Consider the following 27461-nt stretch of genomic DNA (forward strand, 5'->3'; position numbering starts at 1 on the left):
TTATATTTTTTGCAAACCGCTTTACTATCTGGGTTAATGGAAGACCAGGGGCATTCTCATAGCTGCTCTGTTGTGATGTCACATGTCATGCAGCCTCTATACACTTGTGAGAAAGCGAAAGTGACAAATCATGACTTAATATTGTGCTGACAGTAATTGTGACTTCACAGACCCTTCCCCTTAAAAAAGAGGTCCCCAGGCCACACTTTGGCAACTGCTGCCCCAGCCAGCACTAGACTCTGACGTGCTAAGGGCAGTGGCCAGGTGTTTTTCACAGTAGGAAGTCAGTGGAAGATCAGTTCAGGTTCATGGTGTTGTGGAGGACGGCTGGCTGGCGTAGGTGGCTCCGCCCCCGTCCCAGGTCTGACCCAGCCACACACGCTGCAGCACTGCTTTTCTCAGCTCCCGTCTTTGAGGCAAGTTCGCACTTACCAGACGCTCACAGAAGGAAATGCATAATCGGGACACGCTTACTTATTTTTAATGGCAAATGCTCATATCACCACAGCCAGCGTATTTTACCCTGGAAGGTAGAGGCCTACACAGGTAGCCAGATCATAACCTACAGGTTTCTGAGTGCTGAATCTGAAGAGAGAAAATTCCTTTTTCGATTGGAAAGTTGTAATGATATCACCCCACTAATATTCCAAACACTCTGACCCCTTAACAGAGTCAGCCTTGTGGGGTGGGTCCCTTTCTTCCTTAGACAGTGCTAGATGGGTGCCAGCTCCTAACCACCCTCCCTCACCGTTTACGGCTTTCCAGGTGAACCTTACCTCCCCCTTCTGCTGGACCCATGTCTTTGATTGTGTTGACACACCTAACAGTTAATCCTCTCTCGTGCTGTCTGGTGTGCCAGCCTGCCTCTTGCAGGTGACTTTATGTATCTCTAATCAGTTGTGTTGATACAAAGTTTCAGAAGACATTCTTGTCCCTCTCCTTTCCAAGCTGTGTACATTTTTTTGAATCCTCTGAATGTGTTGAGTTCTCTAAATTTGTTGTATATTCATGCATATGCATTTTTCACTAGCAGGATTATATAGATTTTATCAGAATTTCAAGGAATCTGTGACCACCTCGCCTTTTCCACACACACACGCACACACGGAAAACACTGCTTTAGAACTAGGCTATGTCTACGTGCCAACCCCATAACTTACTAAGTGACCTTGGGCAGTATTTGCTTTCTCTAGGCCTAGTGTCTCCATCTGCAAAATGAGGAGATGAGTGCCTACTGCACAGGGCTGTTGAACAGAGTAACTGAGATGATGTGTGTGAAGCACTGAACACAGCATCCCGCTCAGCATTAGCAGTCAATAAACGTTGGCCCTTGTTTCTGTTGTTTAAAATGTCCAGTTCGGTTCCTGCATATCCTCGTGGATTGGTGTTCCTTCTCTCCCCTTCCCCTGGGAGAGCTGATGATGAAAAGAGCCTGAGGCTTTACAGGACAGTCTAGTCTCTCACCTGCCCAGGTCACAGGACATGACGTGATAACCTGTCCTTCCCGCTTCTGGCTTTGAGCCGCACCTTTGTCTTTTCTCCCTTTCTTGTTCTTCATGTTTTGTTTTGTTCTTTAGCCTGAGTTCTCCTGAATAAACATGTTGGAATGACTGATTGCCTTAGGCTTCACTTCCTGGGGTCTGGCCTTGGGCCTTGTACTTCCACCCCCAGCCCCGGAACCTTGGCTGGAATTCCACCCCCTCTCTTTAATCCTAATCTCCAAAGGACTATGAAAGTAGGACTGGAAGAGAGAGAGGAGCCTTAAAAATATCTGGAGTTCTCTGCAGTTCCAATAGAAACAGGAGCCTAAAAGTTTACAACTGGGTAGCATCTTAGACCATCTAATGATAAACGTTTTACTTGGCCAGCAAGTAGAATATTTTCCATTGTTTAGCTGAGTTTTCCCTTTTGTATGCGTTTCCTTTGAAAGTACATGCAAGAGAGACCTAGAGCATTTTATTTTTTTATCAGTACTACCTTACCTTACAGACTGCTTCAGCAGCATGTAGAATAGTGCCAGTGATCCAGATCTCACCATTTCCTGTATAGCCAACATTCAGGGGAGTCACATGAACTATAAAAAGGCATCTCACCAAGATTTGGGGAAGTGAGTGGCTAAGAACATTTCAAAAGCACTTCGTTTGAAAAAGTGATTTTCAAGCCACTGTAGCACATGTAAGATCTTGTTAAATCAGATGACTATGCAAAAATCTTAGCAAAGAAATAACACTGCTGTGAACAAGTTAACAGTTCAGTACGAGAGACCACCAGATGTCCTAAAACCAAGAAACTGATCAAAGAAAGAGCAAAAATGAAGACTCAGCTGCAAGCATCCCTCGCGCCGTGCGGTACTTGCTGCTGATTCGTTCTCTCCACAGGCACATTATTGAGAACCTACTGTGTGCAGACACCATCTCAGTGCTTGGAATCTGTCTGTGAATCAGACAGACACAAATCCTTGCCCTCATGGAGTTGACATTACTCTTCTCCTAAAAAATTATGCTTAACCAAACTCGTTTTACTAATGGGAGCTGTAGTTTTAAAGGAAAACTTTTATAAAGCAAAGTCACCAATGTTTTAAATCGAACGTAAATTATTTCTGTACGTCCCACTTGCTGTGTGACTCTGAGCCTGCAGAGAAAGTGACATAGATGAGTGAGGAGTCTCTCCTGAGCGCTCTCCCAAGGGCCTCTGCTCTGCACTCTGTTTTTAGCTTATATTCTTTATTATCTGATAGACTATTGAGAGAGCGAAACGAGGTGAGGTTACCTAAAGCCTCTTATTTGGACTTCATAAGTTATATGTCAAGTTTAAGAAGTAATTGAACCTACAGAGCTTCAGAGGTTTTAGTTATATTCTGTTTATTAAGTGCTCTGTTTATTTTTTTAAATACACATCATGTACATATACTAGTATTTCCTTTCAAATTTTTGACATAATTTCTGGTTTACAAAAAATTTATAAGAAAAGTATGAAGAATTCCCAAATACCCTTCACCCAACTAACATTTAATCACGTTTGCATAATACTTCTCTCTCTTTTTTTGTTTGTTTTGATGAGGGAGATTGGCCCTAAGCTAACATCTGTTGTCAGTCTTCCTCTTTTTGCTTGAGGAAGATTGTCGCTGAACTAACATCAGTGCCTGTCTTCCTCTATTTTGTATGTGGGACGCCGCCACAGCATGGCTTGATGAGTGGTGTCTAGGTCCGTACCCAGGATCCAAACCTCTGAACCCTGGGCCGCTGAAATGGAGCACACAAACTTAGCCGCTATGCCACCGGGCCAGCCCCTCTCTCGTTAACTTTTTTCTAATCCATTTGAAAGTTGCAAACAATGATGTCCCTTTATCTCAAAATACTCAATATAGATTTCCCAAAAACAGATGTTCTCTTACGTAACCACAGTACAGTTACCAAAATCAGGAGTTAACATTGATTCAGTACTGTCATCTACAGAACTGATTGAAATTTTGTCACTTGCCCCAATAATGTCCTTGATAGCAGAAGAGAAATTCCAGGTTACATGTCGCATTTAGTCATTATGTCTCTTTACTGTCCATTAATTTGGAACAGTTCCACAATGTTTTTGTTTGTGTGTTTTATAATATTGATACTTTGCTGAGCACAGGCCAGTTATAGGCTGTGAGTGACATTTTACATTGGGTTTGTCCACTGTTTTTTCATAACTAGATCCAGATTATGCACTTTTGACAAGAATACCACAGAAGCAATGTTGTGTTGTTCTTGGTGCATCATATGAGGAGTCACATGATATTGATCTGCCTGATTACTGGTGAAGTTAGCTTTGATCAGTTGGCTAAGGTGGTATCTACTGGGTTGTACATAATCTTTTGCAGCTGTAATATATTTCAAAATTTTTAAAGTTTGAAATGTCTAGAACTAGGCTAATAAGCTGTGTAAGGTAATTGCTCAGTAAAAGAGGTCCTTAAAACTTGCTTGGCACGTGAGCTATGCATGATATGGATTTAGCACATCTATAGTCTATATAATCCTCAAAGGGCTTTAAAACCATTGGTTTCCAAATGGTTTAACCATTCCCCCTACTGTTTGATTAATTTAAAATAATTCTTTGCATTTAGATAGTATGGGAGTAAACTTCAGTCTAGACCCATCAGAATTATTTCTAAATAGTAGAGTCCAGATTCATAAAGTATTTTTGTAAGGGAAACAGAAAGATGATTCCATTTTCTAATCCAAAGAAAATACAAAAGAGGTAGGTCACTTAAAATCATTGTTGATATTTTTCATTTTAATTTTTAAGGACCTCTTTTTGAAAGATCTTTAGAAATGAGGGGTTTTTTTTAAATGAGGCAGGCAATGAGGTTTTTTTATCATTTCATTTAATAAAATCGGTGTTTCATAGCACAAACAACACTGAAGCTAAACTTCCAGCTTAGCTTTCAAAATTACCTTGTCATCAGAAAGCTTTAAGGAAATCTAGAATTATCAAAGTAAAAAAAGGTAATTTATCCAATTACCTGGAAGTAAGTATTTTTAGCAATTTGAATTATTCTTCCTCCCACTAGATAGATTGTTCTGTTTATATAATCACAGCTTAATAGCGGGGGTTCTTCACTGGGAAAGATGTTAATGAGTCTCAGAATACAGATACTACAATTACAAATGATTGCATTTCTGCGGTTGGGAACCCAGCGTAAAATATTTTGGAGCTTTCCTCCTGTTGCAAGCTGGCAAGTCTTTTACACGTTCCTTCATCTCAGAGTACTCTAAAGTGGCATCAGAAACTTATGCTTGTTGGTTCATCTCTTTGGCATCACACATACATGCATATCCCCCCAGTGCACACGCCTGGTCTGCTTGGCCTGATTTAAGGAAAGAATTAAATTGTCAACAGAAATAGTCAGTAATCCTATTGTAAAAGAAAAGGGAGAGAGAGTTTTATTTGAGCCAAAACTGAGGACTATAGCCCGGGAGCCACAGCCTTCACAAAGGAAGAAAGCACTCCATCAAAGAGTTATTTTTGGCACAGTTATATACCATTTCCAAACAGAGACATACACCAAGCATGACAGGGGTGCATTCTTTCAAGGTCCAAGAAGATATTCTGTTAGAGACAAGCACGTACGCAGCAGGCCAACATGACCCTGGAGTCAAGAAGAGACATAGCTTCAAAGAATGCTGGCATCATAGGAAGGGACACATCAATTCTTGTCTTCAAAGAGTACATTCTTTACTTAGGATAATGATTAGAGTAGATGTACAATGTGTGTTTGACGAGCTGCAAGCCAGGCCTCTTTGGTTCAAATGAATTTAGGCCAAATCAAGTCTAAACCAGAATGGCTTCCCCATACACCTAAATATATAAAATTTCTTATATTGAAGTGATTGCTCAGGTGACAGACAGTGGCTTCTGGAAGTAGTATATCAAGTTCCCCTGGAAAGAAGACAGTGGGAAGTGTACATATTGGTGTTTGGGCCTGGGGGTAAGTGAGGGTATAGTCGTAAGTCCTTAACCCAAGAGCGGTCTCTTAGAGGATTAGAGGAAAGAGCTTATTGCCTGACTAAATAGAACAGGATTTTGTCCTGTACTCGGGTTTGTCTGATTATTAAAAAGCCTGTTAGGACCTACGTAGCACATAGGAGAATGGCAATCCTCACCCTCTATGATCTGAGCGTGGTGGTAATTATAATAATAATAAAATAGCAGCTAGCATTCATTAAGTACTCATGTGCCAGGAGCTGGTATGAGCACTTGACATGAATTAATTCATTGAATCCTCACTATCCTATAATACAGGTCTAGCCCAAACTCTGATTATGTCAAGATCACCTTTAGAACTTGATTAAAAAATGCATATTGCCAGGCCCCAGCCCAGAATTACTGAAACAAGCTCCCCAGGGGTGGGTCCTCAGAAAGTATCAGCGATTCTGATGTCCACCCGGTTAGGGAGCTGCTGCGCAGACGTGGTGAAGTTCAGAAATCCAGCACCATGGCTTGTCTGTCTTCCCCACTGGGCTGTTAACTCTGAGAGGACCTCAGCTTTGTTGAGCTTGTCCCTGTCTCCATCCGTAGCACCTAGCAAAGTCTGAGCATCTACCCAGCACTCAACAGATATTTCAGATACATGCATGACTGTATCAGGAGGCAAGTTGTCCTCTCATGGGACAATTTAGGAGGATTGGTTGAAAAAGGCCTTCATCTCAGCCACTTGGTAATGCTGATTTCCAATAGGAAAGGGTAAAAAGACACAGCAGACTCAACCACCCTCTTTTCACCTCCCTGTTGGCCTTTTTTGTGGCTTTCCCCCAAAGTGGTGGTAGGCCTTCCAGCCAGCATGGGAAACAATCAGCTTGTAGTGTAGACATTTGCAGTGGTGGTCTTGAAGTTACTGACTGAGGGGTGAATGTTGGCATCACAAATCCTGCATTGGTGAAGAATCTCTCTAATAGCTATTCGTGTAGCAAGAATCGGAGTGTCCTCTGCCTTGGGAATGAAGCAGAGCTGTTGTTACCCACAGAGCAATTTGCAGGAAAAAAATGGGTAAATCAGAGAAGTCCAGCCACAGAAGATGGTGTTTCCGATAGAAGGGAGCAGGTGTTCTGTGAAGGCCAGTGAGTCGCCACGTGGAGTCAAGTCTCCAGCCCTGCTAGTCTCTCCCTTTTTATGAAACAAGCATGACACAGGCCCAGGTTATGGCTCTCTGACAAGCTTGTCAGTCAACAAAAAGTGTGTGGTTTCATGCTTTCACACTCTCTCAAGGCCAAAGACAGAGAACAGAGTTCTGATAACTTGTTGGCCCGTTTGGCCTTCTTTTCCTACGCATCCTGCTGGGCGGGGCTGTTTGCAGGCTCACTCTGTGATTATTCAACACAAATGGTGAGGCTGCAGGGGGAGAGCAACAGAAACCATTGTTTGCCAGGCCTTCCCCCGAGCTGCCATCTGCCTGTATTCAGGAGGAGGAGGAAGCCTCCCCCAGCAGCAGTTGGCCGAGCCGAGCAGCTTCAGTGGGATGGTCCGTCAGCAAACCTGCTGAGTGGTCAGTTTAGTACAAGCACTCAACCCTTCAGAGTTGTTCCATCTCTCAGGCTTATCAGGACAATAAATGGGGATTTATTTTTAATCCTTGCAATGTGTTTACACCATATCATCATGGTTCTTTTGATGGTTTGACTCCAGCAGTAGTAATGTGTGCTAAAAGTGATTTCTTCCGATATTTTCCATTTCTGAAACATCAGTTGAAGGAAGAAAAGTTCACATTTATTGAGCTTCTACAACATTATGGGAACTTTCGCAGATGTTCTCTCATTTATGCTTCACAGTAATCCTGGCAAGTTGCTAATGTAGTTAATTCCCATTTCCCAGATGAGGAACCTGAGGCCAGAATCCAAATGCCTTCCCTAGGGTGCAGACAAGGGTGAAAGTGGGATTTGAACGTAGTCTTTTTTCCGTTGTACCACACCAAGGAGTGTTGCTTTCTTCGACATTGGGCTGTAATCCTTATAGAGAGAACTTCATGCCTCATCAATTATTAACCTTAAGGAACAGAACAAAAACATTACATGGACGTGTAGGAGCACTTGACATACTCACATCTATCAGGAGGCTTGATTGTATGTGACCATGACCAGCTAAGAGCAGGAAAATGGCCCTTGACTGTAGCAATTGTTACTGTTGGTTTCTCCAGCTTCTTAAAAAATAATAGCTGCCCTTTGTTAGGTTCTCTCTGTGCCAGACTCTGTGTTTTGCACACTACATGGATCTATCTCCTTTAATCTTCATGACAGCTCCATGACAGAGGTACAGATAAGGAAACTGAGACTCAGAGAGGTGAAGTGACTTGTCAGTGTAAGTGGCAAGCCAGAAGGCACCCTTAGGTTTCTGCTTCAGTGTTCACGCACCCTGTGTCTTGACACGGACCTTTGCTAAAAGCCGTTGTCTGAAGTGGGCTATCGTCTCGGGTTGGTTCAGAAAAGGTTCTTCCCAATTTGTAGACTCCAGCACATGAGTGCTTTTATCCTGTCAGGTGAGTGAATTTTGGGTAATCCTGTTCAAATAAGTATTATATTTATGTAGTGTGTTTTTTCCCCCCAGATCGGCCATGGATTTGGAACATTCCTTATATCAAAGCACCAGATACACACGGGAACATGTGGGTTCCCTCCTGAGAATCTTAAGGCACTGTGAAACTCACGTGTAAGACATTGAGCCACGAACAATGCAGGTTCTTGTTTGTGTTGGATGTTCACTTCCCTTCAGATTTTATCTGAACCACTGAGGAACTCTTGGCAAAGGTCAATCTTTTGAACGTGGATGTTGGTTATACTTTTAATGGTCATTATTAATATTTCTCACTAATAAAAAGAGATATTTTCTTAATTCACTTTTCTATGCCTTGGAATGAGAGCTATTAAACTTCACACTGTTAAAGGAATACAGAGATATAAGATTATCCTCACAGTGCTGTGGAACCTCACGATGGCGTCAGCTCCTCTGAACTGAAGGTTGACTTTGTGCGTTGTGCCCCGTGGGAAAGGTGCTCTTCATTCAACCAAAACTTTTCAGAGGAAGAACGTGCCCTTTGCTTTCTCACCCAGCTCTCTCTCAGCTTCCTGAATGTGTCTCGGGTTGCTGGACATGAGTCTGCAGGTTCCTGGCACCTGTCGCTGAGGCTGGTGTGGCTACCCTTCAGAATCCATGAGTCGTATTGACTGTCATCACCCTGCAGCTTCACAAGGTTTTTCATCTGGCCCAGCACCATGCTGGCTGCCTCACTGCTTACCAAGCGGTCTCCCAGGACCAGACCGCCTGCCATTTCCTCACCCATTCCCCAGGCCACATGGATGTCTCTTCGTTCCCCACACATTTCCAGGAAAGACAGCTCACCGAATCATACAAAAACAGACAAGTATTTTACTTGGAAGAAACCCCAAAAGGTGACCTGACTTGGTGCCTTCAGTTCACAAGTGAGGAAGCTGAGGCCCAGAAAGGTTCAGGATGACCCCGGGTCACACATCTGGCTGGGCTCAGAGCTTGAGTGTCTTTCCACCTCTGTCCTTCATGCTTCTGAGTGGGTTCTCCTGGGTGATGTAGACTGCCTTTGTTTTCTGCTGCATGAGGCTCATTTCCAGTTTGTCATCAGCCTCTTCATCTTATAATTTAGGATAGAGTCGAATGTTAATTTCAAAAGATTTTTTTTTCTCTTAAAGATTGGCACCTGAGCTAACAACTGTGGCCAATCTTTTGTGGTTTTTTTTTTCCTGCTTTATCTCCCCAAATCCCCCCTGGTACATAGTTGTATATTCTAGTTGCAGGTCCTTCCAGTTGTGGCATGTGGGACGCCGCCTCAACGTGGCCTGACGAGTGGTGCCATGTCCACGCCCAGGATCCAAACCAGCAAAACCCTGGGCCGTCGCAGCGGAGCGCGCGAACTTAACCACTCAGCCACAGGGCCGGCCCAAAAGATTTTTAAAGATAGTTTTCAAACTGTTCCTCAGAAGCCTGGGATTTTCACTTTAACAACCTTGGGGCGGGGGGGGGGCGGGGGTTGCTGTGATACGAGGAGGCTGGGAAGATAGGGCTGCAGGCCCTCTTCCCATCAGAGAGTCTGCTTTACCTGTTTTATATAGAGAGATTCTATAAGAGAGATTATCTGGGTGTTTTTTGTTTCGGTTTTTTTTTTAGTGATGTACTTTAAAAATAAAAAAGCTGAAAAGCCACTGGATTAGTGTAACCAGTTCATTCCACAGGTAAAGAAAACTGTAGCTTAAGCCTTTTTCTGACCCTGCTTTCTACTTCACAGAACATACAAACCCTGCATCACATGAGCCCAGAAGGCAATGGGGAGGGTGCCCTGGGCTGGCACTCGAGGCCACTATAGCAGTGGGGCCGGCCCAGAGCAGGTGCCCAGCAGTGTGAGCTGCATGTCCAAAGGCCTGTGGCAAAGGACCTGTGATTCTCAGCAGCATAGTGGTCCCATCCCAGGTGGGGGTGGGTGAAGAGGGCATGAGCTTCCAGCAGCACCAAGGGAGCCTCTCAGTCAGCAAGGGCACCGTCACGACGAGTGTCAGCAGTCAGCCTGCTCTCGAGCAGGACCCAGAAAGCAGGCATTGTGTAGGGCCGCAGAGTCCATTGCTCATCTGATCCATGTAACTGCAAAGTGGGTTGGAGCTTAGAGCTGGAGTCAGGCTGCTAGGGTTGGAATCCCAGTGCTGCCGCTTACTGGTTTGTGACCTAGACCAGGTTATTTAACTTCTCTGCCTTGGTGCCCTCAACTGTAAAACGAGGGTGTGGTAATAATACCCATTGCAGAGGGTTATTGAGTTCTGGTGAATTAACACATGAAAGTACTTGGAGTATGTGCCTGCACGGAGTGAGGACCACATAGTGGTCTCTCTGGCAGCTGTTACAGTGGATGCATTAACATTGTCCTTTCCCTCCTGGGGAAAACTGGACTCAAAAAGGTAAGTGCTTGTTTAAGGTCATACCTCTAGAAAGCACTCCTACCAGTATTTGGACCAGGTCTGGCAGCATCCACAGCCTGTTCTGTGCTGCCCGGTGGCCTGAGCTCCAGGGCAGTGTAGTGGACAGTATCTGCGGAGATGGACCATTTTCCCCCACTCCATTGTGGACAGATACTTTGATGGAATACACAATCAGTGGTCGGGTGTCACAGCACCGTCAAATTGCTCTGAGTGTTTCCAAATGCTCACTTCCACTTTCTGTGCTCATCCCAGACCGGCCCTGGTCCATGAGCCACACTTGGAGCAGCACTCCTCTGGACCCAGCAGGGCCCTGGAGGGCCATTTAGTAACAGATAAGTTCTGTAGAACGGGCGGGGTAGGTCCATGGTCAAGGGCTGTGCACTTAGTAGGTGTCCAGGTCTAGCCCTGACAGCAGCCTCCTGTGCCACTTGCTCTGGTCGCCTCAGGGAGAGCAGGGCTGAGCCAGGCCAGCGTAGGTAGGGTCAGGACCATGAACTTTCTAGTCACGGTTGATAGCACACAAGGGAAATAACGCCCCAAGAATAGTTAACATGGGAACACAGAAAACAAGCAGTTCTACCCCATCTGGTCCTTTTTCAGTGGGATTGGCTAAATTACCCGAAGTGCTACAAAAAACATCATCAAACACACCTGTTAATGTTTTTGAGGAAACTCCTTCCATTATTCTCAGCCTGGGGTTTAACACTTGTTTCTCCCTAACTCAAGGAACCCTCCCCTCTCTTCTGTGCATGAAGCTACATTCCCGCCTTTTACCCTTTTTTCTCAAACCTCCTCCTGCCCTTTCAGATCTTATGGAAACACTGTCCACTGACTTTATACTTGCTAAGGACAAACCTCCACATAAAGAATCTGACCTCTTGCTTCTTCATAAACTGTCAAAGTAGGAGACTTAACAGCTGATTAAGGAGTTTCTCTGCATGTGGACAAAAGGAACCACTGCCTTTTTTTCATAAAAAGTTTTATCTCGTTGTTTTGAAATCTTACCTAACATCCTTTCCAGAGATGGACATGGAGCCAAAAGTCCAAATGAGATTTTCACGATGATGAATTTCAATGAAATATTCTGAATGCTTGAGCATTTAAGAGACCTAAAAAATTTCTTGAGGTGGAAAATTGTCAACTCTGACACATGATACCTTAAAAGAAGTCACCTGCCATTTTGGCAGGAGGACTCCACGTCCCCCCTCCACTTCCCAAGCATTCTCGTATGAAGAGAGGAATGGTCTGCCACCAGCTTCTTTCTTGGGGTGAGAGAGGAAGGTCAGATTTTTAAATTATTACTTTGTTTCTTTTGTGTTGTGGAGGAAGATTCGCTCTGAGCTAACATCTGTGCCAAGCTTCCTCTGCTTTGTATGTGGGTCACTGCCACAGCATGGCTGATGGGTGATGTAGGTCCATGCCTGGGATCTGAACCCATGAACCCGGGCCACTGAAGCAGAGCATGCCAAACTTAACCACCATGCCACAGGGCCAGCCCCCCACCCCCCCCCCCAATTATTTTTTTATCATCACATTTGTGAGAAAAGCTGCCTGGTTTTATCCATAGTGTGATGTAAGTCAACCTTAAAGTTCACTGATTTGGGAAGCTGTATTCTTCCACGTAATAATAGTAACAGCCGATGTTTCCTGAGTTCTTCCTGTTGCATAAGTGCCTTACATTTAATCCTCACATCAGCCTGTTAAATAACATTCTTAAGGTCCCACAAATGAGCAACATAGCCAAGGTTTGTTTTCCTGAGTTCTTGTGTAGAAGTTACATATTTATCCTTAATAGAAGTTCATTAATATTCCATGACTTTTCAAATGAATATGGTTTATTCATCAGGTTCAGGATGCTTAAAATGAGAATCTTGATTTGATTTTGGCACTTTTTTCTGATGTGAAATTAAAAGCTCACTTGTAGGGAAATTACATCTGATAGCGTTTGATCCATTGTGAAACCAGTTTTTAGATGACTTAGATGGTTATTTGATTCCCATCTTCCTTGAGAAATGCTAGAGCTGTGACCCCTTCCTTGAGAATTCCTTCAGAATACTTGCTTTGGACAGACAAATACATCAAAGAAAATGTTTGGATAGGCTTCTTATTTACATTCATAAAACCTGGCAATTGTGTTGACAGATGAATGTTATTATGACAAAATATGATAAAAGTCTGCAGAAACAATGGCAGAAATAAAAGCTTAACTACTGTATAGGATTAAATCTCAAATTCTATTGATGATATGCTAATTACATGTCATGCATGGGTCAGATCCCAGTATGATAAAACCTTTGACAAGTTTTCCAAGTTTAGTAGCTTACTTATTTCGAACAATATCCAGGACAAAAAGAGTACTACAAACAAAGATAGAATTTCTTATTGCATTTTTATCTGGGTAGGAGTTGTATTCCATCTTTTACAGGGTTCCAAGCAAGTCTGTCTATTTCTACTGCATTTTATCTTATTGCATTTTATAGCTAGTAAATTATATGTGTTAAGTGGCCCTTGCTTCTATGATAGGATTCACAAAAACAAAAGATGAGATGGCTCAGAAGAGGGGTTATGTGCAGCCATTTGCTCCTGGGAGATGCCAGCAACACACACAACCAGGACCCCAACGTTGAGGCAAGTGACCACCTCTGAGCCCAGTCTCTATCCACTGGTTCCTGAGTAATAACATTAACTGCCAAGTATTGAGTACCTGCTGTGTGCCAAATACTCTATGTGTTTTATGTGTATTAACTAATCTTCATAATAACCCGATCAAGGAAGTACTATTATTCCCATTTTAGAGATGGGAAAACGAAAATTGTGTGTCCAAAGTCACACAGCTGGCAAGGGGCAGAGCTGGGATTTGAACCCAGGCCATACTGCTGTGAGGAACCAAACAGCAAGTGTGGCAGATGTTCCCAAGCTCCAGCCAAGGAGCAGGCCTTGTGTGTGTATGTAACTGTAGCTACAAAACAGGGCGCGCTTTCATCCACTGCAACAGCAAATCATGGTTGGCGTGACAGAACCAGCTAGCAGCACATCGGACCAGCCACTAAATGTCGCATTAGCATGCAGGACTGAGCCACTGAATTATTAAAGCCAGAAGCTGACAGTGGTGCAGGTTCCTCTCAAGGGAGAGCATCGAGGGCTGAAAACTTTGCCATGTTAAGTACGTTCTCTTGAATTCTCACTGAAACCTGCTGGTTCCATGGACCCGCTAGAATTAAAGCACAGAGCAGAAGAGATCAGGCCGCGTGTCAGGAGAGACGGCAGCAGAAAAGATGCCCGAGATCGGGGAGGGCGAGAGGCAGCCCAGGAAATGGGCTGCTGGGCTGTGAGGAAACGAGGACACCTCATACAGTAACGGGGTGGTGAGCAAACCCCAGGCCCACGCGTGGAAAGTCTGGGTACGAGCTGTATTCCATGTCTTACAGGGCTCCCAGCAAGTCTGTCTCAATCAAAGCAGAATCCAATTGCCGCGTCTGAAGTCCGCTTTCTACCCTTTCGGCCCACCTGAGGCTCCACTGAAACTCAGTCTGACCGACATCAATTGGTCTAATGCACTGGCTCAGTTTCTCCTGTTCCCTTTGTAGCAAGGCTTTCGGCAAGCAATACTGCAGTTTATTAAGAACTGGGCCGGTCTTTAATACAGATGAATCAAGAAAAGCTCAGAAAGGAAAGGCAAAGGAGAAATTGTGTCCATGGGGAATTTATTATGGGTCAGTGATGATGACAGGTAACTTTATACACATCATCACACGTGGGGCAGGGGATACCTCATTTTATAAGGGAGAAAAAGTTCAAGGTCACACAACTCATCTGTATCCCCTTTTGGCTCCAAGGACAAGGATGATGCCACTGTGTATGTTCTGGGTGGCTCTTTGCTCATAGATTCTTTAGAAATTAACATGATAGCTGAATGCTGATTTTTTTTCTTCAGATAATTGACATTACTAAAATGTAAAGCCTCTGTAAATCTTTGTTCAATAATTTTATGAAAGAACACATTAGTCGGGATGCTTTTATAGTTACAGAAGCCAAATTAATTAGGCTTAAGCAATGAGAGAGACTAACAAAAGTCGAGAGAATGCTGGAGCCAGAGGATCGTAGTGTAACCGAGTCTGTCTCCAAGTGTCAGCTCTGCTTTTGGAATATGAACATCATTCTCAAGCACCCTGTCCACCTGGAGGCCAAAATCTGCACACCCCCGCAGCTCCAGTATCCCATACTCCTTCCAGAGAGTCATTCCAGAGGAAAGAATATTTCTTTCCCAATAACTCCAGCAAAAGTTCCCTGACGCAGCCGACTGGCCAGCTTGTCACCCCTGATGCCAGCGCTCCTCATCGTGGGGCTGCTCCTGGGAGCAGGGGGCAGGTCCGAATTCTCCAAAGACAAGTGGAACGTGCCTGAAGTCTGCTCCAGAGCAAGAAGTATCTCTAGGTGAAGTGTTAATATTGTCCCAGAGCAGCCTCTTTATGCTTTGTCCTTCAGTAATGTGTGCAGGCATGCAGATTTTATTTAAAAGCAAAAGGAAGTTAAGAAGGACATTTTAAAACCTAGTTTCTCAAAAAGGCTGCATGAATAAGTGAACTCTTGTAATCTGAGTGTTATAGAACAGTGATTTTTCAAACTGAAGGTCCCAACCCTTTAGTGAGTTATGAAATCAGTTTAGGGGGTCATGACCAGCACTTTGAAATATAGTAGAAAATATCTGTGTGTAGCACAAAGTAAGGTTATTTTTGTTTCAATTTATCTATCTACCAGTGCGTTTGGGGTTACAAGGTAAAATGTATTCCTTCCCAGGTTTGCTGGTTCATCCACTCTGACTGAAGACAGATGGGCACCTGGGTGATGGCTGGAGCCTGGGAGGTGACTCACTCAGGATTCCTTAGAATCCTCCAGTCCCAGCTTTGCTCCCTCCACGGCGTCAGCCCTTAGGCAAGTCACGATGCCTATGCGTCTTCATTTTCTCATCTGTCAGGTGAGCCTAATGCCTATCCTTCCTGCCTCATGGGATTGTTGGAAGGATCCCATGAAACCCTGCTCTTAAACACTGGCAGGAACTCCGTAAGTGTAAGTTGTAATGATTCTTATTCTCGGCAAGTAGAAAGTGCTTGGAACTGGCAGTCCCTCTGGGACACTTAAGGAAAGGTAAATCAAGTAGTAGAAACTAAAACCCATGCCTTTTGAAAAAGTAGTGCTTTTCCACAAATATTGCTTCCAAACTACTAAGCGTGGTTAGTTTCTGGAAGACGGGGGTGGATTTAAGAGTCCTGGCTGCAGCAGGGTGGAACCCTTCCCGATTCCACGGGAAGGGGGCTTCGTTCACAAGGAAGTCCCCATCCCTGGCCCTGGCACTCAAACACCCCCCGTGCGGCTCTGCGGAGCTGACCCACGTACTTCCTGCCCTGAAGGTACTTTATCCACCTTGCCTGCTGCCTCTGGGGAAGAAGTCCTTGTGGTGGTCGAGTGGGACCAAGGGTGGGGTTGCGGAGTCCATGTGACTGTGAACCCCAGGGGTGAGTTGATAGCTGGTGAAGAGGCAGAAGGTGGAGGTGAGGGTCTTAATGGATCTGACGAGCCTTTAGGTTTGGGGAGAGAGCGGCTGGGCTTGCCTTGTGGTCACCACGATGAAGCCCCTCATGCAGCGTCGTCCTTACAACTCGGTCTCCTCATCCTGCAGTCATGCTGGGAATTGCTGAGCATTTCATTCAGGTGCCTAAAAGAAACTCACTGAGGAGACCTGGAGGGATGGTCTGAATGGGCTGGAAGGGATCAGGGAAGGTTGCTAGGGCAGCTGTGTTCTGAGGCATTTCTAGAAGGAAGGAAGGAATGATCTATGACGTACTATGGAGGGACTATCCCAAGGGCAGAGCGTGCACAGTTGGTTGGGGCATGAAGAAGGGGCCAGCTGGCTTGAGGAGAGGGGTCTCCTATATGGCAGAAGGGGTAGGATTTTTTTTTACACATTATGAGAATGTCTAAGTTTGACATGAGAAGCTCCTAAATTTGCAAAGAAAGGATATATACCCACCCTCCTTCAATATCAGAAATGACATGGTGGGCACTAAAAATAATTACTTGGCAAAGAGCTTTACAGTTTACAAGATGCATTCATGCAGTTAATATTTGAGTGTCTGTTATGTGCCAGGTATTCCCCACTTCACCCCGGGAGAAAGTCCATTTTACAAATGAAGAAACTGAGGCTCAAAAAGTATGTGAACCTGCCTAAGGTTGCATTCTTCTTGAAGATCATGAGAGTAAGCTCCTGCTGCCTGAACTCCTCTGATATCATAATAGGCTCAAGAAATAGGCATCTATCATTGTGTCTGGTTGGCAGAATCTGCCTTTAGGTAAGGAAATGGATCACGTGGTCTCGATGAGCCACTTAACACCTTTCTAGAGACAATCTAGAAATACTCTGAAGAACCCAGCCTGAGCCCTGGTTCCACTTTTCCACTCCTTTCTTCTCTGGCACCCCAGGACACACTTGGCAGTGGGCAGCCTCTCCCCTTGGTCTCTAATTCCTATTCTTGGAGTGGCTCCCTGGCTTCCACTCAAAGCAGAACTGGGTGGCCTTAAAAATAAATGCAGGGGTGGGGAGAGGGGATTGGCTGCATGAGGGGGTGACAAATATTTCTATCATGATCATGGCATTGGTTACATTTATAAAACCCCTTGAATTATACACCAAATTGGTAAGTTTTATTGTATGTAAAGTATAGCTCAATAAAGTTGATTTTTAAAAACTCAATGTACAGTTCAGATATGTGTATTCTTTGTGTGTAATTCTATATCAAAAGAAAAAACTAAACATAAACTCAAACATAAGTTAATGGTGTACATAGCTGAAGGATTTAGGGACAAAGTGTACTAATGGCTGCAGTTTACATTGAAATGCATAAAGGTAATGTGTCTTAATGGATGGATAGGTATATGATAAAGCAAGTATAGGAAAATTTAATTGTACAATCTAGGTTGCCACTGTAAAATTCTTTCAACTTTGGTGTATGTTTAAAAATTTCATTATAAAATGTTGCAGGGGAAACCAAGTACCTTCAGGTTTCTAGCAAGGCCGAATAGCTCCTATTGAACCAATTTGTTCACAAAAAATATAAGCTCCGGGGGGCAGGCCCCGTGGCCGAGTGGTTAAGTTCACACGCTCTGCTTCGGCGGCCCAGGGTTTCACCAGTTCAGATCCTGGGTGTGGACATGGCACCACTCATCAGGCCATGCTGAGGCAGCGTGCCACATGCCACAACTAGAAAGACCCACAACTAAAAATACACACCTATGTAACGGGGGGCTTTGGGGAGAAAAAGGAAAAATAAAACCTTTAAAAATAAATACATATATAAGCTCTAGGAAGAAACTTCTTTAAAAACCAACTACTGAAAGTGACCCCAAAGCAGGCAGAAACTGGAGCAAGTCAACAAATGGAAGAAAAGCACTGCACTGGGTGAGTTTCCTGTTTTTTGTTTTTTTTTTTTTAACCACTTTGGGCGTGAGGTCAGGTCTCAGTCTGCACCATGAATGTCAGGGAAACCTCCAGTGGAAAATCTACAGTCTTGCTGGCTTGAAGACCCAGGGTACAGGGTTTGGAGCAACCACAGCCCCTGAGAGTGAAGAGGGAAACAACAGAAAAGAGAGAGCTAGAGAGGGGACTCCCAAATTCTGTATAAAAATGCTGCTCAGATCTCTGGCTGACCAGAGCAGGCAACTGTGCATGCACAGCGATGGCCAGAAGAACTGAACTAAAATTTGAGCTACTTCCCACTGCAGGGGAGACAGTTTTGCAGTTGAGTTCAGCTAAGTTAACTGCCTGTTTAAAAATAATATTCAATTCTTTTCAGAGGAACATAAAATCCAGAGTTTCTATAACATCATAAATTATACATCAATTACAATGCCCAGGATATAATTCACAATCGTTCAATATACAAATAAACAGAAAAGCATGGCTCATTCTCAAAAGACAAGCAAAGGAGACCAGCCCCAAGAATTTCCAAAGATTTTAAAACAGCCATTAAGATTATGTTCAAGAATGTAAAAAAAGATTTTCATATTGAATGAAAAGACGGTAATCTCAGCAGAGTAATAGAAGTTATTTTTAAAGAACTAAATGGAAATCTTATAACTGAAAAATACAATATCTGTGTGTTAGGGGGGAAAAAAACCAATTTTCCCTTCCATGTGTCTCCTTCACTCTCACTTTGCTATCACAGTGACAACACTTCTGGTCACCAGATGTGTGGGAGCTTTTCCCACATCAAGCAATTCTGCAACACCAGCTGGGTGTCCTACATTTTAACTCAATTCTTTTTTTTTTATTTTTCTCCCCAAATCCCCCCAGAATATAGTTGTATATTTTAGTTGTGGGTCCTTCTAGTTGTGGCATGTGGGATGCCACCTCAACTCCACGCCCAGGATCCAAACCTGCGAAGCCCTGGGCCGCTGAAGCAGGGTGCATGAACTTAACCACTCGGCCATGGGGCCGGCCCCTACAATTTAACTCAATTCTGATACTATCTCCCTGAAGATAGTGCGAGGTTCCACAGGTTAAGGGCTCGCTCCCACAAGGCTGCTCCCACTTTAGATGCCAATCACAAGTCCAGGTTGCCACCTCTACTTCTGCCCAATTGATTACAAATCAGAGGTTCCCATGACCCACCCCTTGGGTTCAACTAATTTGCTAGAGTAGCTCACAGAACTCAGGGAAACACCTGCATTTACCCATTTGTTAAGGGATATAATAAAGGATACAGATGAACAGCTAGATGAAGAGATACATAGGGCGAGATCTAGGAGGGTCCGGAGCACAGGAGTTTCTGTCCCCCTGGCGTTGGGGTGTGTCACCCTCCCAGTAGGTGGATGTGTTCGCCAACCTGGAGGCTCTCTGAACCCCATACTGTGGGGATTTGATGGAGGCTTCCTCACGTAAGCATGATCCATTATTAACTCCGTTTCCAGCCCCTCTCCACTCTCAGGAGAATGGGGTGAGGCTGAAAATTCCACCTTCTAGTCATGGCTTGGTCTTTCTAGTGACCAGCACCCATCCAGGAGCCACCTGGAGTCACCTCATTAGAACAAGAGCTTCTCCAAGTGTTCTTATCCCTTAGGAATTTATAAGGGTTTTAGGAATCCATGCCAGGAATGGAGGCAGAGAGCAGTATATATAAATATATATATATATATATTTTTTTTTTTCCTATTAACTCATAATCTGATTTAAAAGCTTGACTAGAAGGGCTTAATAGCAGAATGGAGATGACAGAGGAGTCAGGGAACTTGAAGATAGGTCAATAGAAATGATCCAATCTGAAGAACAAAAAGAAAACATTGAAAAAAAGGGAGGGGGACTAGGAACTCAGATGTAACTTAGATGTAATTGGAATCCTAGGAGAAGACAAGTAAGTATGGGGCATAGAAAATATTTGAAGAAATAATGGCTAAAAATTTCCCAAATTTGGTGACAGACATAAAGTTACAGATTCAAGAAGTTCAGTGAATAAGCAGCAGGATTAATACAAAGAAAACCCCACTGGGTGCATTCTAGTCAAGCTACTGAAGACCAACTTAAAGAGGAAATCTTGAAAGCAGCTAGAGGAAAGGGGAACAAGGATTTGAATAACCACTAACCTCTCATCAGAAACTTTGAAGACCAAAGGACAGTACAACAATATCTTGAACATGCTGAAAGAAAAAAAAAAAAGTCCCCTCAGAAATCTATATCCAGTGAAAATATCCTTCAAGAACGAAGATGAAACAAGCACATTTTCAGATAAGGGAAAACTAAAAATGTGTAGATCTGCAATACAAGAAATGCTGAAGGAAATTCTGCAGACTGAAGGGAGAGTATACCAAAGAGAAACTCAAATATTCAGGAAGGAAGGAAAGCCATCGAGACAGTAAATATCTAGGTAAATATAAAAGACTACTTTCTTCCCTCTTCCTTAAAATATATATTATGGTTTAAACAAAAATTGTATTGTGAGGTTTCAGCACACGGAGATGTGATTTGAATGACAACCGTAGCATAGTAGATGTGGGGAAGAAGGTGGGAAGCGAACCTGTACAGCTGCAAGGTTTCTATATTTTACACAAAGTGGTACAATATTAACTCTCAGAGAGCTGTGAAAAGTTAATCCCTAGAGCAGCCACTTAAAACATAATGCAAAGAGATGGAGCTAAAAAGTCAATAGATAAAGTGGAATTCTAAAAAATATTCAGTTAATCCAAAACATGGGAAAGGAGGAACAGAGGAAAAAAAAGCAATGGGGGCAAACCAAACAAATAGTGAAATGGTGGACCTAAATCCAGTCATATAAATCACTACATTAAATGTAAATGGTCTCAACCATGCTGCCTACGATGATGGCCACAAGCCACGTGTGATATTTAAATTATTAATATTAAATTAAAAATTCAGTTCCCCAGTTGTGCTTAAGTGCTCAATAGTCACCACCGTATTAGACTACAATATTGAACTGCACACGTATAGAATATTTCCGTCATTGCAGAAGTTCTATTGGACAGTATTGGTCTGATCCATCCAATTAAAATGTGGAGATTGTCAGAGCTGACCACACACACAAAAAGACCAAAATGTATGCTGTTCATAACAAATCCACTTTAAATACATAAAGACATAGGTCAAAAGTCAATGGAAAAGATACCATGCAAATGTTAAGTAAAAGAAGCCTGTGGTGACTACATTAATATCAGATAAAGTATACTTCAAGGCAAAGGGTATTACCACAGATAGGGAGAGAAATTTCATAAAAGTAAAAGCCTCACTATATCAGGAGATATAATCGTCATAAATGCTTATACTTAATTATAGAGCTTCAAAGTACCTGAAACAATTGACATCATCAAAGGGAGAAACAGACAATTCCACAATCACTGAGCTGGTGAGTTTAATACTCCCCTCTCCTCAGTTGATAGAATACCTAGAACAAACAGAAGATCTGAAAAACACTATCAACTACCTTGACCTAATTGACATTTATAGAGCACCACACCCAACAGCTGCAGAATACACATTTTCAAGCGCATACGGTGCATTCTCTAAGATAGACCGTATGCTGGGCCATAAAACAAGCCTCAAATTTAGAAAGACTGTAGCATATTGAATATGGTTCTCTGACCACATTGAAAATGTTAGAAATAATTTGTCTTTAAAAACAGATATTTGGAAAGTAACACAGTTCTAAATAATTCATGAGTCAAAGAAGAAAAATTTAGAAAATATTTTAAACAAAATTATATGAAAATACAACATACCAAAATTTCTAGGATGCAGCCAGCATAGGGCTAACAGGGAAATTTATAGCTTTAAAACATTAACATTAAGGGGACTGGCCCTGTGGCTGAGTGTTTAAGTTTGTGCGCTCCACTTCAGCAGCCCAGAGTTTCGCCAGTTTGGATCCTCAGCATGGACATGGCACCACTCATCAAGCCATGCTGAGGCGGCATCCCACATAGCAGAGCCAGAAGGACCTACAACTAGAATATACAACTACGTACTGGGGGACTTTGAGGAGGAGGAGAAGAAGATTGGCAACAGATGTTAGCTCAGGTGCCAATCTTTAAAAAAAAAAAAAAGAAGAAAAGAAAAAAGTGCTCACATAAGAAGAAAGGTGTAAAATCAGTGATTTAAGAATTCACCATAAGAAGCTGAAAAAAGAAGTAAAGTCAAAAGGAAGTAGAAGAATGAAAATAAGAGTAGGAACCCCAAGTGGAATTTATCCCAGAAATGCAAGGTTAGCTTAACCCTAGAAAAGCAATCAATGAAATTCAGCATATTAATAGAATAAAGGAGAAAATAATATGATCATTGTACTAGATGCAGAGAAAGCATTCGACAAAATTCAGGATTCATTCACGTTTTATTTTTTAAAAAGCTCTCAGAAAACTAGAAACAAAATAAAAGGAAACTTCCTCAACCTGATAAAGGGTATCTATGAAAAACTCACAGTTAACATCATACTTACTGGTGAAAAACTGAAGGCTTTCTCTACGATCACGAACAAGACAAGGATATCTGGTTCCTCCTCGTCTATTCAGTGTTATACTGAGGTCCTAGCCACTGCAGTAAGTCAAGAAAAAAAAAGATAAATATCAGAAAGGAAGAAGCAAAACTCTATTTCAGATGACATTATTTACATAGAAAATCCTAAAGGAATCAACTACTATAACTAGTGAGTGAATTTAGCAAGGTTGTAGGAACCAAGTTAATTTGCAAAATTCATTTGTATTTTATATACTACTGTAAACAATTAGAAAATGAAATCTTGATATTACATTTACAATAGCATCAAAAAACAAAATACTTTAGAATGAATTTATAAAACGTGCAAGATCTCTATGTGAAAACTTGCTAAGAAGACTGAAATAAACGTAGTGATATGCCTCATTTATGAATTAAGATGTCAGTTCTCCCCAAAATAGATCCAACATAATCCTAACCAAGATCCCACAAGGCTTTTTTCTGATGAAATTAACAAGCCGATTCTACAATTTTTATGAAAATGTAAAGGTCTTGTAATATAAAAAAAAAAAATCTTAAAAAAGAGCAAAGTTAGGGGCTGGCCCTGTGGCTGAGTGGTTAAGTTCGCACACTCCGCTGCAGGTGGCCAAGTGTTTCATTGGTTCGAATCCTGGGCTCAGGCATGGCACTGCTCATCAAACCACGCTGAGGCGGCGTCCCACATGCCATAACTAGAAGGACCCACAATGAAGAATATACAACTATGTACCGGGGGACTTTGGGGAGAAAAAGGAGAAAAATAAAATCTTTAAAAAAAAAAAAAGAGCAAAGTTGGAGGGCTCACACTTCCTGACTTCCAGATAAAGCAAAAGTAATCCAAATATCATGGTATTAGCATAAGGAAGGCAAATAATGAGCAGGATACAGATTTCTGAAATAAATTCACTCTTACTTGTCCTTTCAGGAAATGTCACTGAAATAACTGGATATGCATATGGACAAAGTAAACCTTGACTCTTACCTCACACTATACAGAAACAAACTTAAAATGGATCATAGACCCAAATATAAAAGCTAAAACTATAAAATTTCTAGGGGAAAAAAACCAGAAAAACAAAACCTATGCAAGCTTGAGGGAGGCAATGATTTCTTAGCATGCAAAGAAGACCAGACATAAAACATTGACAAATTGGACCTCACCAAAATTAAGAACTTATATCCATCAGAAAATATCTTTAGGGGGCTGGCCCCATGGCCAAGTAGTTAAAGTTCAGTGTGCTCTGCTTTGGTGGCCCAGGTTCACAGGTTTGGATCCTGGGTGCAGACCTACTCCACTCATCAAGCCATGCTGTGGGGACATCCCACATACAAAACAGAGGAAGACTGGCACAGATGTTAGTTCGGGGCTAATCTGCCTCAAGCAAAAAAAGAAAAAAAAAAAGGAAGATTAGCAACAGATATTAGCTCAGGGCAAATCTTCCTCACCAAAAAAAAAAAAAAGAAAAAGAAAAAAGAAAATATCTTTAACAAAATAAACAGGCAAGCCAGAGATTGGTAGAAAATATTCACAAGATCTGAGAAAGGATTGGTGTCCTAGATATATAAAGAATCCCTATAACTCAATACTGAAAAAGAGAAAATTTTCTTAATGGGCAAAATATTGTATCAGGGAAATACAAATTGAACCATGAGATACCACTACACACCAACCAGTCTGTTTAAAATTAAAATGATCGATACTGTCAAATGTTTACAAGGATGTGGAGCATCCAGAACTATTGTACATTGCTGGTTGGTACAGCTACTTTGGGAAAATGTTAGGCAGCTTCTTATAAAACTAAATACATACCACAATTCCACTCCTAGGTATTTACCCGAGAGATATGAAAACATCCCCACACATACTTGGACAAGAATGTCCCTAACAATTTACTATAGTCAAAAATTTCTAACAGCCCTGGTTTCTATAAATAGAAAGAGAATGAATTAAACTATGATATAGTCAAATAATTAAAAACTAGGAGTAAAAATGAATAAATTACTAAGATATATAACATGAACAGATCTCAAAAACATAAAACTTTACACAAAAGAGTACATAACTGTATAATTCCATTTATATGAAGATCTAGAACAAGCAAAACTAAGTTCTATAAAGGCAAAACCAATCGATGGTAGAAAAATTCAAAACTGATTTTCCCTGGAGGAATGTGAGTGGTGAATTTGCTGCGAAGGGACATATGGGAACGTGACCTGTTGATGACATTTGGTTGACAGGTTGGATAGGCAGGAGTTTAGTTTGCAGTTGTCAGAATTCATCTGATGGTACACTTGAGATTTATGCAATTCATTGTATGTAAATCTACCCCAAAAGAAAAAAATTGGTAAATAAATATTGAACTCTAGTTAATGATATGCAGGAGAAGTATGGGGTAGGGGTGGTGGGGGGGAATACCAATGTCTACGACTTACTTTGAAGTCATCCAAACAAGATCGATGATGGGTGGAAGGAAGGAGGGATAGATATGTAATAAATCGGGTATAGTAGAAAGCTCACTGTAGAATCTAGGTGGTGAGTATATGGGTGTTCACTGTAAAATTCTTTCAACTTTATGTCTGAAATTTTTCATAATAAAATGAGTGGGGAGAGTAATTGCAGGACTCACCCTGGGTGTATACGAGTTGTCCCCCTAAAGCTCTTGCCCCCAGTAGGCTGGATAAAAGAGGAGCGTTCGGGAGTGGATAAGAGAGCTGAGAGGCGTAGAAGAGCATCAAGGCTTCTGATGGCAGATGTACTGGAATCCAGAGCTGTGTGTTTCTTTATTCTCTGTTCCTGGTGAGTAGAGGTGGGTGGGTGGGCTCTGAGCCTGGGACCACACTCAGGGAAATTCTACTTCGTTCGAAGATGCCCACGCATCCATTCCTTAATGTATCCATATTCCCTCGCACATGCCAGGGGCTGGTGATTCCGGAGGGGCCGCCTGTGGCTCGGTACACAGGTGGGGCGAGATGTGTCTGAAGGGCACAGAGCGCCCTCTTCTGGCCCGTGAGGGGCCGCACAGGTCAGCTAAGCACCTGACCACCTCTTCAGCACCCACTACCCGAATCTGCACGCCCGGGATGGGAGCGCTGAAGTCCCCGGGTGGACCCGCCGACAGCCGACCATGAGCAGGCGGAGACTAGCGCTGGGGGCGGCCCCGCGCGTCCGGGAGGCGGGGGACGGGGTGGAGTCGCTGCCGCTGGCAGCCGCTCAGCTCCACCTGTTGCAGCGTCGGAGCGGGCCGGCCAGGCAAGGCAGAGCCCGGCGCGGACTTCTGCCCCCCCGCGCCGCTCTGCAGGGCAGGGCTGCAGCGAGGAGGGGGCGCTCCCTGGGAGGTGAGACTCGAGCGCGGCTTCGGCGCCCCTGAAAGGCGGGGTCTCAGGGAGGGGGCCCGCGCCGTTTGCTGGGGAGCCTTGCCGCTGGTCTGCCTGGGGTAGGGGAAAGCACTCTGCGCGGAGACCTGTCGGCGCGAGCTCTGGAGCGCACCGAGGCAGCCAAGGCCAGGTGGAGGAGATGGAATTCTCCGGGGTCACGGTCTCCTGGCCGCGGGCCCCTCCAGCCCCCGGTCCTTGACAGCCTCCCCAGGAGCTGGGGCGGGCTTGCAGAGCGCGCTCCGCGCCTGCAGCGCCGACACGTGGGGGCGGAAGACGCCCCCGCGCAGACCCGGAGGCCAAGGGCGTTCTGGTCCCGGCCAGGCGAGGGAGGCTGCCCGGGGGAGATGCCCCTAACTTCCTTTGCGCCCTCATTCCAACCTCCCTTTCTGGTCTCCTTCTCCAGCTGGTCCGCTCGCTGGATGCTGCGCAGCTTGGGGGCCGGGCGGGAGATCGGAAACCGAGGCCACCGCTCCGCACAGTCCCACTGTCCGTGCGCCCGCCCGGGACCTGCTCCAGCTTCAAAGCCAGGCAGCCGGGTCGGTGAACCGAGACACCTGAGGCTCCACGCGACGCCAAGACTGGGACGCAGCACCACGGATCCATCTGGGGAGGTACCTCCAAAGCCAGCCGACTGAGACCCCGCGTCCTAGCCGTCGGCGGCTTGAGAAGCAACGATCCAAGAGACGGAGACCGCGGGGCTCGGCTTACCCGCCAGCCTCCCAGGCCCCCAGACCTTGGCTTCGGGGAAAACTCAAGCCCGCCGCAGTTCGCCCTGAAGACGCGCCACGCCCCCCTCCCCAATCTGAGCGGGGCCGGTGCCAGGGTGGAAAGAGCGCGCGCATCCTCGTGCCAAGCAGAAGCTGACTCCGCGCCGGGCTCCTCGGACCGTCAGCGTTTAGGAGAACACCTAGGCGGGCGGGGACCGCAGTGTAAAAGCAGATTTGAAACCAGGAATCAAGGCGGACGTGGAGAACTGGCGCCGCTGGAGCGCTCGGGGCGGCGGCCGCGGGAGCCGCGCAGCCTGGGGGAGCGCCCGGCGGTCATGGGCGAGGCGGCCAGCGGGCGTCCGGGGACGGGCTGAGCATCCCGCCGAGCTCCGACCTCCTGGGCGGCTTGGGCGAGAGTCAGCCCGCGCTCACGGCCGTCCGGCGTGGGGCTGCCCCCGGGGGACCGGCCATGGCTGGTCGAAGTTGCGGCTGCAGCTGCGGCCCAGGCCACCTAAACGAGGACAACGCGCGCTTCCTGCTGCTCGCCGCGCTCATCGTGCTCTACCTGCTGGGCGGCGCCGCCGTCTTCTCCGCGCTGGAGCTGGGGCACGAGCGCCAGGCCAAGCAGCGCTGGGAGGAGCGCCTGGCCAACTTCAGCCGCCGCCACAATCTGAGCCGCGACGAGCTGCGCGGCTTCCTCCGCCACTACGAGGAGGCCACCGAGGCCGGCATCCGCGTGGACAACGCCCGCCCGCGCTGGGACTTCACCGGCGCCTTCTACTTCGTGGGCACCGTCGTGTCCACCATAGGTAAGTGGGATGGGCGGAGGGCGGCCGGATTCACTGGCCTTTCCCCTGCTGGGTGCTTCTTAACCTTGCATCTATTTACCCC

At 44.5% G+C, this 27461-nt stretch overlaps 3 protein-coding genes across 5 annotated transcripts in view; 2 read left to right on the forward strand and 1 right to left on the reverse strand.

Annotated features, from left to right (window-relative positions):
• Positions 1 to 9698, forward strand: part of TDP1 (tyrosyl-DNA phosphodiesterase 1) — an 82852-nt gene extending 73154 nt beyond the window's left edge. For all 3 annotated transcript variants that reach the window (XM_070594499.1, XM_070594501.1, XM_070594500.1), the window contains one exon: positions 8074 to 9698. In XM_070594499.1, the coding sequence (XP_070450600.1) occupies positions 8074 to 8147 (74 nt within the window). In that variant the 3' untranslated portion in view covers positions 8148 to 9698. The remainder of the gene's footprint in view (positions 1 to 8073) is intronic.
• Positions 9699 to 14152: 4454 nt separating this feature from the next.
• Positions 14153 to 26608, reverse strand: LOC139079442 (proline-rich proteoglycan 2-like). The gene is made up of 4 exons (XM_070594502.1): positions 25116 to 26608; positions 22454 to 22548; positions 20097 to 20150; positions 14153 to 16176 (listed from the first exon to the last, which is right to left on the reverse strand). The coding sequence occupies exon 1, from the start codon at positions 26464 to 26466 to the stop codon at positions 25537 to 25539; it is 930 nt and encodes a 309-aa protein (XP_070450603.1). The 5' UTR covers positions 26467 to 26608; the 3' UTR covers positions 14153 to 16176; positions 20097 to 20150; positions 22454 to 22548; positions 25116 to 25536.
• KCNK13 (potassium two pore domain channel subfamily K member 13) overlaps positions 26149 to 27461 on the forward strand; it is an 89522-nt gene continuing 88209 nt past the window's right edge. The window contains exon 1 of the mRNA XM_008518524.2: positions 26149 to 27379. Coding sequence (XP_008516746.2) covers positions 27040 to 27379 — 340 coding nt within the window. The 5' untranslated portion in view covers positions 26149 to 27039. The remainder of the gene's footprint in view (positions 27380 to 27461) is intronic.

Source organism: Equus przewalskii, chromosome 25, assembly GCF_037783145.1.
Source record: "Equus przewalskii isolate Varuska chromosome 25, EquPr2, whole genome shotgun sequence".
Lineage (NCBI taxonomy): Eukaryota > Metazoa > Chordata > Mammalia > Perissodactyla > Equidae > Equus > Equus przewalskii.

What these genes read in the sequence shown, in the direction of transcription:
- LOC139079442 (XM_070594502.1), bottom strand. Translation starts at nt 26,466, where the DNA reads ATGGATCCGTGGTGCTGCGTCCCAGTCTTGGCGTCGCGTGGAGCCTCA.